This window comes from Elaeis guineensis, chromosome 3 (genome assembly GCF_000442705.2).
Source record: "Elaeis guineensis isolate ETL-2024a chromosome 3, EG11, whole genome shotgun sequence".
Taxonomy (NCBI): Eukaryota; Viridiplantae; Streptophyta; class Magnoliopsida; order Arecales; family Arecaceae; genus Elaeis; species Elaeis guineensis.
This window is the reverse complement of record NC_025995.2, coordinates 6,014,842-6,028,710: the sequence shown is the minus strand read 5'-3', so window position 1 is coordinate 6,028,710 and position 13,869 is coordinate 6,014,842. Positions and strand designations below refer to the sequence as shown.

The window sequence follows — 13,869 nt, the reverse complement described above, 5'->3', positions numbered from 1 at the left end:
CAATAGCCAGTGGTCATCAATCTTTCAACAACACTGATAGCTTGCTATTAGAGCATCTGAGATTAGCTAATGGTACGATATAGAAAATTAGAATCTCATGAAAAAGAGAAGGAGCTTTTTTTTTTTTTTTTTTTTTTTTGAATAAATAAAAAGTTAAAAAGAAAGAACTGTGATTTTATTTGTTACCGACTATGTATCCCGTGAAGCACGAGATTGTCGAGGGTGATGCCGTCGCCGGTGACGCCGTTGGCAAGGAAGACGATGGCTGGTGTCGGGGATTCGGCCGTGAAGAGGTTTTGGTGGAGGCGTTGGAGGGATTTCGGGGCTACGGCAGCGAGCTGCGGATGGACTCGACGGAAACGGAGGCTCGTGGAAGGATCGGACGGCGACGATGGTCCGGTAGAGCACCAGGAGCGAGATGCCGTGGTTGGTGATCTGAAAGAAACCCCAGTCGTGGGAGGCAGCACGGATGAGATCGACGGGTCGATGGTGGGGATGATGGGCTCGGCGGAGGCGGCCGGGGAGGAAGAGAGCTGCGATGGCTGCGGTGGCAACGATTCGCTGTGAATCAGGAGGAAGAAAGAGCGGTGGCGACGATAGAGGCGGTATCAGCAATGGAGGGAAGAGAAAGGTTTTAAGAAGGGGGAAAAAAATGGAAGAGAAGGGTTTTAAGAAGGGGAAGAAAAAAATGGATCAGAACCTGAGTGCTCTGATACCATGATGAAAAAGAGAAGGAACTATTTGTTTTTTATTTTTTCTTCTTACAATCAAGAGTGCGTACAAGGATCTATAAATACAAATATGTAGACCCAAATATAGATAGAGAAAACAAGAATATGCCAGAGACCCAAATATAGATAGGGAATAACAAGAATATGCCAGAGAATAATCAAGAATATGCTAAGGAATAAATCCCTGGACCTTTAATTGGATAGTTTTCCAATTAAGTTCAATCCTTCCAATACTCCCCCTCAAGATGAGGCGAAGATATCTCGAAGCCCCATCTTGTCAATCAATCCAGAAAAAGACACTGAGCTAAGCCCTTTGGTTAGAATATCTGCCACCTGATCAGAAGACCGAATATAGGTAATGCAGATCTGACCCTGATTAATCTTTTCCTTGATAAAATGACGGTCAATCTCGATGTGTTTAGTACGATCATGCTGTATTGGATTGCTTACAATCTCAATTGCTGCTTTGTTGTCACAATACAACCGAAAAGGAAATTTGTTTAGAAGTTGTAATTCCTTAAACAACTTCTGAAACCAAAGAAGTTCACATATGCCTAGAGCCATTGCTCTATATTCAGCTTCTGCTGATGATCTAGCCACCACTGACTGTTTCTTACTTCTCCAGGTAACTAAATTACCCCCTACATATGTACAATATCCAGAAGTAGATCGCCTATCATCCAATGACCCAGCCCAATCTGCATCAGTGAATCCCTCTATCTGGAAGGTGTTGTGTTGTGAGAACAACAAACCACGACCAGGACATCCTTTCAGATAGCGTAATACTCTGAAAGCTCTCTCCATGTGTGATTCTCGTGGATCATGCATGTATTGACTGATGACACTGACAGCATAGGCTATATCTGGTCTTGTATGTGAAAAATATATCAACCTTCCAACCAACCGCTGGTACCTTTCTCGATCAACATGAGCTCCATCATCTGTCACTGTTCGATGATTCTGATTTATTGGAGTAGTAGCAGGCTTACACCCCAACATCTCAGTCTCAGAAAGCAAATCTAGTACATACTTTCGTTGTGACAGAAAAATACCTTTGGATGATCGTCCAACTTCTATGCCCAAAAAATATCTTAGTGGACCCAGATCTTTTACCTCAAATGCTTGCTTTAGTTTTTTTTTGAGTTGTTTAATCTCATGATGGTCATCTCCTGTTATTACAATGTCATCAACATAAACCAAGAGTATAGTTTTCTTTCCCTTGAGATGCCTATAGAATAGAGTATTATCTGCATTACTCTGTTTATATCCCATTCCTTTTACAGTCCGACTGAATCGATCAAACCATGTTCGAGGAGACTGTTTAAAACCATAAAGTGAGCGCTTTAGTTTGCAGACTTTTTCAATAGTTGCTCTGGTCTCAAATCCTGGTGGTATTTGCATGTATACTTCCTCCTGAAGATCTCCATGAAGAAATGCATTCTTCACATCTAACTGATGTAATTTCCAGCCAAAATTAACAGCACATGATATCAGTGTTCGAACAGAGTTCATCTTGGCCACTGGAGCAAAGGTTTCATCATAGTCTACTCCATATATTTGAGTGTAGCCCTTTGCTACTAGTCGAGCTTTGTATCTTTCCATCTTGCCTTATGGAGTCTGCTTTATAGTGTATACCCACTTACACCCTACAGGATGCTTACCAGCTGGTAGAGTGACCAGATCCCACGTCTGATTTTTGGATAAAGCAGTCATCTCTTCTAACATTGCTTCCTTCCACTTAGGTTCTTCCATAGCCTTTTGCCAGGTACTAGGAATACAGACAGAGTCTAATGCAGCTACAAAGCTTTGATAAGATGGAGACACATTTTTATATGAAACATAATTAGCGATATCATAACGGTAACGAGCAGGAGGAACAATTGAGCGAGTACCCTTCCGTTTTGCAATAGAAATATTAAGATTAGAAATGGAAGGAGTAGTAGAGATATTGTTACCATTAGGAGACTCTGGAGAAGAAGCTTCAAGCGGTGGAGACACTTGGGCAGTTGGTGGTGAATGCACACTGGACTCTTCTTCACTGGACTCTTCTTCTTTCTCAATACTAGGCTCCCTCTGAACATCATTACTATGATACTCCTCCTGGGCATCAGAATTTTTTGGTGTGTATAGAAAGTCACCCGGAAGAAATAATTCTGGTGTATTATTATCAGATAGACGACTTTCATAATAAGCTTCAGTTTCTCGAAAAGTAACATCCATAGTAACAAACATTCGCCGCTCAGAGGGATAATAGCACTTGTATCCCTTTTGAGTAGCAGGGTAACCGACAAAGACACATTTTAATGCTCGTGGATCTAGTTTTCCTACTGAAAGTCTATGATCGCGAGCAAAACAAACACATCCAAAGATCCTAGGAGTGACTACATAATCAGTAGACCCTTTCAAACATTGTATGGGAGACTTAAACCCAAGTGTTCTTAGAGGCATACAATTGATCAAGTAAGCCGTGGTCAAGACAGCCTCACCCCACAAAAATTTAGGAACTTGCATGGTAAAAAGTAAGGATCGGGCTACTTCCAATAAGTGCTGATTTTTTCTTTCGGCAACTCCATTTTGAGCAGGAGTATCAACACAAGTGGTTTGATGAATAATTCCGTGAGTGTGAAGATACGCACGGAACTCCTGATTAATATATTCTGTGCCATTGTCAGAACGTAGAATTTTAATTTTAACACCAAACTGAGTACCTACAAGTTTATGAAACTCTTTAAAGCAGTTTAAAACTCCCGTCTTTTTCTTCAATAAATAGACCCAAGTCACTCGACTAAAACAATCAATGAAGGTAACAAACCACCTATGGCCCATGAGAGTATTAGTACTACATGGTCCCCATACATCAGAGTGAATTAAAATAAAAAGTTTAGAACTTCTAATTTCAGATATAGAAAATACTGCTCTTGTGTGTTTAGCCAACTCACAATGATCACAAACTAACAAATTTTTATTGCATTTAGTTGATAAAGATGGAAATAATGTGTCTCCGGTGATTCGTGTGTGTTGTGATTCATTGATAGTGTGCCAGTGAGATTATCGTTCGTATTTTGTCTGTATGGCCAATCCAATTACTATGCAAGATCTTGAAGGTCTACTGGATCGGCTTATTACAGTTGCCACTCGATCAGGAGGTTCGTCAAGAGATAGTGGATCGCTGAATGCTCTTCAAGTGGCTGTAAAACTTGATGGCCCAGCGACATATTTACAATGAGAGAGGAGCACTCGTCTACTTGTACAAGGATGAGGTTTGGAGGGATATCTCATCGGTACAAAGAGGAAACCTGCTAATAATAAGCAGGATATGGCTCAATGGAGAATGGAGAACTCTGCTGTTCTGGTGTTTCTTCTAAATACCATGACACCGAATGTGGCCAGAAGTGTGCAACTGCTGGAGACTGCACAGGAAGTCTAGAAGACAGTGGCCCAAATGTTCTCACAAAAGCAGAATTCTGCTCAAGCATTTGAGATCCATTCTCAATTACGTCAGCTTCGTCAGGGAGATTTATCTATCACTGAATATGCCACCGAGTTGAAACGTCTTTGGTCTGAAGCTGATCATTATAGAACTTTTGTTCCACAATGCTCCATCGATGTTGATGGATTTCAGAAATATTTAAAAGAAGAACGGGTTCAGGACTTTCTATATGGTCTGAATCCGGAATATGAATCTGTCAGAGTTCAGCTTCTCGCCAGAAATATTTTACCTAGTTCTCAAGTCTTCTCTACTGTTTTAAGCGAGGAGACATGGCGACGAGTGACTTCTGACTCTAATAGTTTCGTAAGATCAGCTCTTACTGTACAGCCACAGCAGGTAGGTGAGAAGGTATGTTTTCATTGTAAAAAGCCTGGGCACACTAAGGTATTTTGTTGGGATCTCTATGGCCGTCCAAATCAGCCTGGGCGTAGTAGTCGGAGCCGTGGTGGTCGTCGTAGTGGTGGAAGAACTGGAGGACAGAATCATGTTCGTGGACCTGTCCAAGCCAATCTCTCTGAAGAGACCGAGAGTGCTGTACACAGCTTATCTGCAGAAGAGTATCAGACCTTCCGACGAATGATGAAAAAGTATGAATCATCTTCTAACACCACACCTACTCTGGAACAGTCTAGCCACCAGGACGGATATCTTGACTCCTCTCTTTTTGCACACTCAGGTACTCCATATAAATTATCACATGCATTTACTTGCAGAATATCCAACTCCTAGGTAATAGACTCAGGAGCATCCAGTCACATGACAGGAGCATCTAATAGTTTTATTTCCTATTCACCATGTTCAGGACATGACAAAGTTCGAATAGCTGATGGATCCTTTACTCCTGTCTCAGAAAAATGATCCATTGACTGTACTCCTAGTTTAAGATTATCATCAGTATTGCATGTTCCATCTTTTCCTACAAATTTACTCTCTATCAGCTCTGTTACTAGAGATTTGAATTGCTCTGATACCATGATGAAAAAGAGAAGGAGCTATTTATTTTTTATTTTTTCTTCTTACAATCAAGAGTGCGTACAAGGATCTATAAATACAAATATGTAGACCCAAATATAGATAGGGAATAACAAGAATATGTCAGAGACCCAAATATAGATAGGGAATAACAAGAATATGCCAGAGAATAATCAAGAATATGCTAAGGAATAAATCTCTGGACCTTTAATTGGATAGTTTTCCAATTAAGTTCAATCCTTCCAATAAAATCTAATATAATGGCATATGCCTTCATTTAGTACAATTCATGTGGGGTTGCAAGGGAAGCAGCTGCTGATAGTAAGATTGTAGAGAGACATGATTAGTTATGATTCACACGAAATCTACAAGTTGTCCTTATTAATGGTGAGGTATCCACAATAATTTTTGCCCAAAAAAAGTTGCCAATTGTTGTTCTGAAACAATATCAGATTGGTTGTATAGCCTGAAATACTTTTATGTTTACAAGTGGACATGTTTGCATGCAATTGGCTTGCACCAACCAAGCTAAAGCAAATTAAATGCTTCAAATTAAATATTTGGAAATGAGATGGCAAATGAGTCATCTGATTCTGATTGCCTACTGTAGGCTTATTGCAGACATAAAATGAGGCTATGTCTATCAAGCATCTTCTTTTTAAAGTCAGTTTCTGTTCAATTTATGTTCTGCTGGTCTCTCTATGCTTGCAATTGTTTGATTTTTGCCAATTATTAATTTTAGCTTGTCTCATTTCAAAATCATGATTTTAGGACTCTTAATAAGAGTTGTCTGCTTATTGAAAGGGTGAACGCATGAAGAGTTCGGAAATTCATTGTCCTTTTCCCTTTCGATGGAATGAAGGAAAGGTGTCGAAATTTTAGAAAAAGGTGGCATTACATTTTTGGATTATTTTTTCTGAATTTTTTTCATTAGAAATATCAAGGAACAAGATCCCCTTCTGTTTTTCTTTTTTCTTTTTTTTTTTTTTTTCTAAGAGAGAGAGACCAATTTATACTTTAGTAACTAAAGTTCAAAATTTAGCCGAAACCTCTAATCATTGACCAGTGGGACAAAGCCCTACGTCATCTTTCATATATAATTTTATTTGTATATTTTAGGAGGAGACCTAGCCAACATTTAGGTGATGGAAGGATTCAAATAAAGTGAATCTCACAAAAATATTGACATATATGGATTTCCTTTTAATGCATCAAATAAAATTGATTAATAAGCTCTCTAAAAATTTGCGAGACAAGTTTTTCAAAAAAAAATAAAAACACTTAATTCTTTCTCCATGACTGAATATATTAAAGGTCAAGAACTTACAAAAACAAACTAATTTATTTGGGACCTATCTAACATCACTTTTATTTCTTATCTTTTATTTTTAAAAATAAAATTATAAAAATCGAGATAAAATATATATGGTACTATTATTTTTATTTTTTATTTTTTAAAAATTACTTTCATTAAAAAGATAAATATAAGAAATACGCACCTTCAATTTTAAGAAAAATAAGAAACTCATTATTTTTACAACCACCACCACTATTGCCCTACCACCATCGCCATTACCTTAGCTATTACTATCACCACCATTGCCGACCTTGCCACCATCTCTACAAATACAACTGTTGTTGCTACTATTGTTACCATATTCATCATATTGCTAATATTTACACCACCACTATCATCGTTATCATTATCACTATCATCATTGCTTCCACCACACCACCACCCTCATATTGTCACATTTACTATATTATCTGTCCTTGCCACCACTATTGTCTCATTATTAAATCATATTGCTAATATTTACACCACCACCACTATCATCGTTATCATTATCACTATCATCATTGCTTCCACCACAGCACCATCCTCGTATTGTCACCTTTACTATATTGTCGTGTCCTCGCCACCACTATTGTCTCATCATTAAATCACGGAGCATGCACCATCATCAATATCTTTACCATACTATTATTAAACCTACAATCAACACCACATCATATCCACCATCTCCGCTGCAACTACCATTATGCCCATCACTATTAATAAATAATTATATCAAATATCTTTATATTTTCACAAATAAAAAAAATATATGTTTGAAAATAAAAATTGAATGCAATTTTTTTTTTTCTCATGTTTCAGAGAAGTTTTCAAGCACAGATCCAATTTTTAACAATGGAAGGGTACGCAGCGCATTCCCTTTCTGGATAGTTAGGTTGACGCCATTTTCCTATCATCTGCTCCCATCTCCTGTCGACGCCAACCCCAAAGACTCCTCTCCAGTGCACTTCTATAGCCTCTCTTAATGATCCATTGCATCAAAAGCTCAAAAATTCCTCTGTAGTAATGGACAGCTTCACTGCTTGTCCAAGCAACAAGTACACCTATTGAAGCTTCAAACTAGCAAAGTCATGTGATATGAGGCCTTCAATACTCAACAATTGAGTAAATAGACATGTACAATGTGTTCAACCTATGACATATGGTCCCTCACAGGCATGTGCATGCAATTTGATTGGTTTTGCATGGTAAAAAAGCTTCAGAGCTTCCATAAAGTTACAAATAGAAATAGCTAACTATAACCAATGGAAGGCATCTAAATAATTGGAATCTAAATCCTGTTAGTGATATAGTGAGACAGGTGGAGCCAAAATTTGCAGGACAATCAATTCTAAGGTCAGAATGCCCCACACCAATACTTGGCAGCAAAATTTTGCCTGCAGAACCTTCATTCTGAGGACAATCCTCACGTGACCTTAATCAATCTTAGGACAAGCATGCATCCAATATTCCAATCCTGACCCTTCCCCTTGGCTCGGTCTCCGGACCGGCCGGTCCGATAAAAACCGGTTCCCGGCTCAAAAAAACCAGCGAAAAAAAAAATCTTTTATCATATAGCGTGTTTCATCACCACAATAAAACCCCGTCCGCAACTTTATATCGTCGCGTTCAAACGTCACCTTTTCTTCCCCACGACACCAGCTGAGACTGACATCGGACGGCTGTTCGTCAAATCCGCAATCAATGCGGACGGCGATCCAACCTCCAACAGCCACTTATTAACTATTTCTCTTAATTAATTCATTATTTAGCTTATTTCTGTTTTGATTAATTCGATAATTTATGACAGTTATAAATGGTTCCCACCTCAGTTCTCTTCTCCGTCCCTGCTTCCCTGCTTCGGAGAAGAAGAGAGAGAGATGTTAGGCAAAGGCTTGAATCACTGCTTCTCTCGCCTCAAGCGCCCTTCCCATTCTGCCCCTCCGCCCATCCCCCATTCCCTGAATGCCCCCACGACCTCCGCTTCTTCGTCTTCCTCGGTGGTCTTTAAAAGTTTCAATTCCCTGTATGTCCCCGCCGCCTCCGAATCCGAAACCCTAACCCAAACCCGCTCCTCCTCCTCCGCCGCCGCCGCCACCGCTGCCGAGGGCTCCTCCTCCTCCTCCATCACCTCCTCCTCCTCCGCCTCTGGCACCGCCGGCGCCCACTACGGACCCTGCCCCTCCGAACGCGAGCTCTCCACCGCCATCGCCTCCCGCCGCTTCTTCCCGGCCGCTCCCGGCCCGTCGAACTCCATCGTGGACTCGGCGGCGGTGGCCGTCGGCGTGGTCGGGGAAGGGGTCGCGGTACCGACGTACTCGCCGGACCCGTACTGGGACTTCCGGCGGTCGATGGAGGAGATGGTGGCGGCGCTGGGGCTGGACCTCCGGGTGCACGCCGTCCACCTCCACGAGCTTCTCCTCTGCTACCTCGCCCTCAACCGGAAGCACGCTCACAAGTACATCGTCGGCGCCTTCGCCGACCTTATCGTCGGCCTCGCCGCCGCCGAGAAGCACCGATCCGAAGCCTGACCTCCTGTCCGCCGCCGCCGCCGCCGCCGGCGGAGGTAGATCCTGGCTGTAATCATGCGTGTTCGCCGATAACGGGCGCTTTTATTTGGTTTTTCCTTTTCTTTTAGGAAAAAACCGGGCGGTGTGGATGTGTTGCTCGGCTTTCTTTTGTACTAATCTTATACGTGAACAGATCTTGATACAAGTTGTTTGTGAGGAAGAGAGGTTTTTTCTTAGTTCGTCGTTATCAGATATGAAGTTTAGTGTAGATTGATCTCTGCCGTCCATTTGTTGAGACCTTTCATACCCTACGGTCAAGGTTTCTTTTCGTAGCTTAGAGCTCGGTATCTGAAATGCTAGCAACTTACGGTCTGCACGTTCGGGGTGGTAGGAAGTAGCCAAGTTTCAAGTTTGAACCATTTGGCACGTGTGAAGCTTTGTTTCAAGTTTCAGGAAACTTGATTTTAGGAGTGCCAACCAATGGGATATGAATTAAATTGATCAATATCTGTGACAGACATTGCCATGAAAAAATCCATATTCATACCATTTTGTACCCAATAGAGGATGCAAATTAGATCGGATTGGGTACCCATTTTGTTTCGGATCATAACGGGTCTCATAAAAATCTTCCAAACCCCACAAACTATCATGCTTATGCCAATATTAAGCTCTCAAAACCTAAGGGGCCAACGAACACCACCACAACTCAAATTGCCCTCAAGTGCTCTCTTTTTCGATGGATCTGCGTTGGAATCTGTAAAAAAAAAAAAAAGAAATAAAGAGAAAAAGAATGAAAAGGAAAAAAAATGATGAAGCCACTCCGATCTCCCTCAAATGCTCTTCTTCCCAATAGATCTTCGAAAAAAAGAAAGAAATCAAGAAAAAAAAAAACGAACATATAAAAAATAAATGATGAGAAAAAATCTTATCTTTTAATATATATATATATATATATATATATATATATATATATATATATATTATTTTTTTTTGTTTTAGTTGATTTTTTTTATGCTTTCCCTCGATATCTCTTTTGTTTTTCCATCCTCAGGAGTCTCAATCTGATGGGAGGTTTGGGGTGGGCAAATAGGGAAGCTTAGGTCAGTCAATCAAATTAGTTTATATCTAAAAGTCTAAACAATGTGTGTGTGTGTGTATATATATATATAGAGAGAGAGAGAGAGAGCTCAAGTCAATCAAATTTGGGCCCAAATCCAATCAACCATCCAGTCTTTGGATCAGTGCGGATCTTAATGCACTCCTTTTTAGCTATATCTTTTTAATCAATTAGTTTATGTTATGTTTGACATGCTCCTTTTCTTGTGAATTACTGAGTAGTTATATTTTATGTAGGGAGATAATTTTGAAGCTTACATCAGTAGTAATTCATTTGAAAAAGAGCGATTCAACGACCATGTAAGCTCATTGGTGTTTTAGATCATAAGCTTATAATTCTTATTACAATGGGCACTGTTTTGATATAGATAGGTATTGTATGTAAATGATGTACATGATATGTTTCTTTGTTAAGATGTAAAGATATATAATTGTACATAATTGTGAATGAATATATTATTTCTACACAATGATGAGTTATTCTATTTAGTTTATACATTTAATATTTCATTGATAATTATGAGCTTCAAATATTTATTCTCTGTAATAGATAATGTAAAGTAGTCCGGTACAAAGTGAACCATATTAAGCTCTATTTTTCAGAATAAATAGAAACTCTCCAATGGACCCCCCATGATACACAATAATAGAGTAGGATAAATACTAACATCTGATGAAATAAAGACAAAGTATATAAAATTAAATATAAACTCCCCAAAGTAAACACAAACAACCTAAGGATAAATACAAACATAGGAAGTTGCTCTATATCTTATATTGTACTATACCAAGATAAACATAAATTATCATAGAATAAATTTCTTATAATAAATAAAAATCTCCTAAAACAAATACAACGATAAACACAAACTATCCAGAATTAACACAAACTTGGCCATCAAAATTTAGGTTATCCAAAAATCCTTACATGATAAACAATAAAAGAGAAGGATAAATACTATCTTCTAGTGAAATAAACATAAAGTATGTAAACACAAACTTTTCAAAGTAAATATAAATAGGCCCAAAATAAACACAAATCTAAAAAGTTACTTTCTATCTTGCATAAGATCATGCTGGGATAAACATAAATTATTTCAGAATAAATATAAACTATATATAATAAACAAAAAATTTTTAAATTAAATATGAAGTTTGTGGCAATAGACAAAAATCATCTAGAATAAATACAAATTCAACTCCTAAAAATCACTGAATTTTTATTTATTCTAAGTGGTTTATGTTTATTTCCATAGAATTTATGTTTATGATATGAAGTTTCTATTTATTATATGGAGTTTGTATTTACTTTGAGACAGTTTGTGTTTATCTTGACATGATACCATACAAAACAGAAAGCAATTCTCTAGATTTGTATTTATCTTGAAGATGTTTGTGTTTACGCTCGGAAGTATTTATTCTCTCATACTTTATATTTATTCCACTAAAATTTAGTATTTATCCAGCTCTCTTATTATTTATCATGGTGGGATGCTCGAATGATCCAAATTGTGGGGGCCAAGCTTGTGTTTATTTTAGATAATTTATATTTATTAATATAAAATTTTTATTTATTATATAAAATTTTTATTTATTATATAAAGTTTATGTTTATCCTGACATTGTCCCATGCAAAATAAATAGTAACTCCCTATGTTTATGTTTATCCTGAATATGTTTGTGTATATTATCACATATTTTATATTTATTCTACTAAAAATTAGTATTTATCCTCTTCTCTTATTATTTATCATGGGGAGACCCTTGGATGATCCAAATTTTGAGAGCCAAATTTATATTTATTCTAGGTGATTTGTATTTATTTTCATAGAATTTGTGCTTATCTTATGAAGTTTCTATTTGTTACATGGAGTTAGTGTTTATTATATGATAATTTGTATTTATACTGATATGGTCACATATAAGATAGAGAGTAACTTCTTAGGTTTGTGTTTATCGTATGTTTATTTGTGTTTACTCTAAAAAATTTGTATTTATTTATGTGAGGTTTATGTTTATCTCACCAGAAGTTGGTACTTATCATCCTCTCTTGTTGTTGACAATGGAAGACCCTTGGATGACCCAAATTTTGGAGGCCAAATTTATATTTATTTTCAATAATTTATATTTATTGCCAAAAAATTTATGTTTATCATATGAAATTTTTATTTACTATATAAAATTTATATTTTTTTGATATAGTTTGTATTTATCCTGGTATAATCTCATACAAGACAGAGAGCAACTTCCTAGATTTATGTTTATCCTTGCATTGTTTATGTTTACTCTAGGGAGTTTATGTTTATTTTTACATTACTTTATTTTTATTCCATCAGAATTTGGTATTTATCCTACTCTATTGTTGTTTATCATGGAGGGATCTTGGAGAGTTTTTATTTATTCCAAAAAATAGAGTTTAATATGGATCAGTTTGTGTTAAACTATTTTGCATCATCTATTATAGAGAGTAAATATCTAAAATTCACAATCATCAATATAATATTAAATGTACAAACCAAACAATAAACCATATTATGTAGGAATAATATATTCATTTACAACTATGTATGAGCACATCATATACAGCACTTACAAACAACACCTAAGTCAAAATAATACCTATCATAACAGAATTATAAGCATATGATGTAAAACACCAGTGACCCTACACGACCATCGAATTGCTCTTCCTCAAATGAATTATTATTGATGTAGATTTCAAAATTATCTCTCTGCATAAAGTACAACCACTCAGTAAGTCACAAAAAAAAAAAAAAGACTATCAAAACATAATATGAACTAATTAATTAGAAAGATGTCATCGGATTTCGACAACCAAACTCAGGTTGACTAGATTTAAACCCAAATCCGATTAGCTCCCCAATCCTTGGATTGGTGCGAAACTCTATGCACTCAAATTTAGCTAACGGAGGGGCTCTCACGGCCATTTAACAAATATGGTTTTATTTTTTTTTAAAAAAAAAAGCTCATTTATGAGAGATGGGATTATATTAGCTTTTGTTTGTATGAGGTGGCATTTGAAAATAAGAGAAAAATATCTTAACGGGGGTGGGACATGAAAGAGATGAGCTCTTTGACCAGTAAATCTTTTATTTAGATGAGGTAGTGTTTGAAACTAATATATATAGACAGATATATACAGATATATATATATACATATACACAGATATATATATATATATATAAATATATAGATATACATATATATATATAGATATACATATACACATATATATATATAGATATACATATACACACACACACACACACACATATATATATATATATATATATATATAGACACACACACACATATATATATATATGTGTATATATATATATATGTATATATATATATATATATATGTGTGTATATATATATATATGTATATATACACTAATGGGGATGGGACACAACAGGGATGAGCTCTTTGAAATGGTATTCTTCCCTCTCTTTTATCGGCAAAACATGAGACATTCTTTCTCTTCCTCTATCTCTCGTCGATAGAAACTCCTCTCCCTCTCTCTCTTATCGATGCAAATACCTCTCATTCTATCTCTCTATATCCTCTCATTGGTACAAACTCGTCTCATTCTCTCTCCTTCTCTTTCGTTGGCATAAACTTCTTTCATTCTCTCTCCCTTTCTTTTTCTCATCTACAAAAACTATCCAAGCTCTCTCTCTAAAAC

General features: G+C 37.0%; 1 protein-coding gene across 1 annotated transcript; it reads left to right on the top strand.

Annotated features, from left to right (window-relative positions):
* The first annotated feature begins 8,192 nt into the window (after positions 1-8,192).
* LOC105042292 (uncharacterized) lies at positions 8,193-9,464 on the top strand. Its single transcript, XM_010919432.4, has one exon. It carries the CDS (start codon positions 8,410-8,412, stop codon positions 9,058-9,060), a length of 651 nt encoding a protein of 216 aa, XP_010917734.1. The 5' UTR covers positions 8,193-8,409; the 3' UTR covers positions 9,061-9,464.
* The last annotated feature ends 4,405 nt before the right edge of the window (positions 9,465-13,869 follow it).

Coding starts and splice junctions, on each gene's coding strand:
- LOC105042292 (XM_010919432.4), top strand. CDS start 8,410: ATGTTAGGCAAAGGCTTGAATCACTGCTTCTCTCGCCTCAAGCGCCCT.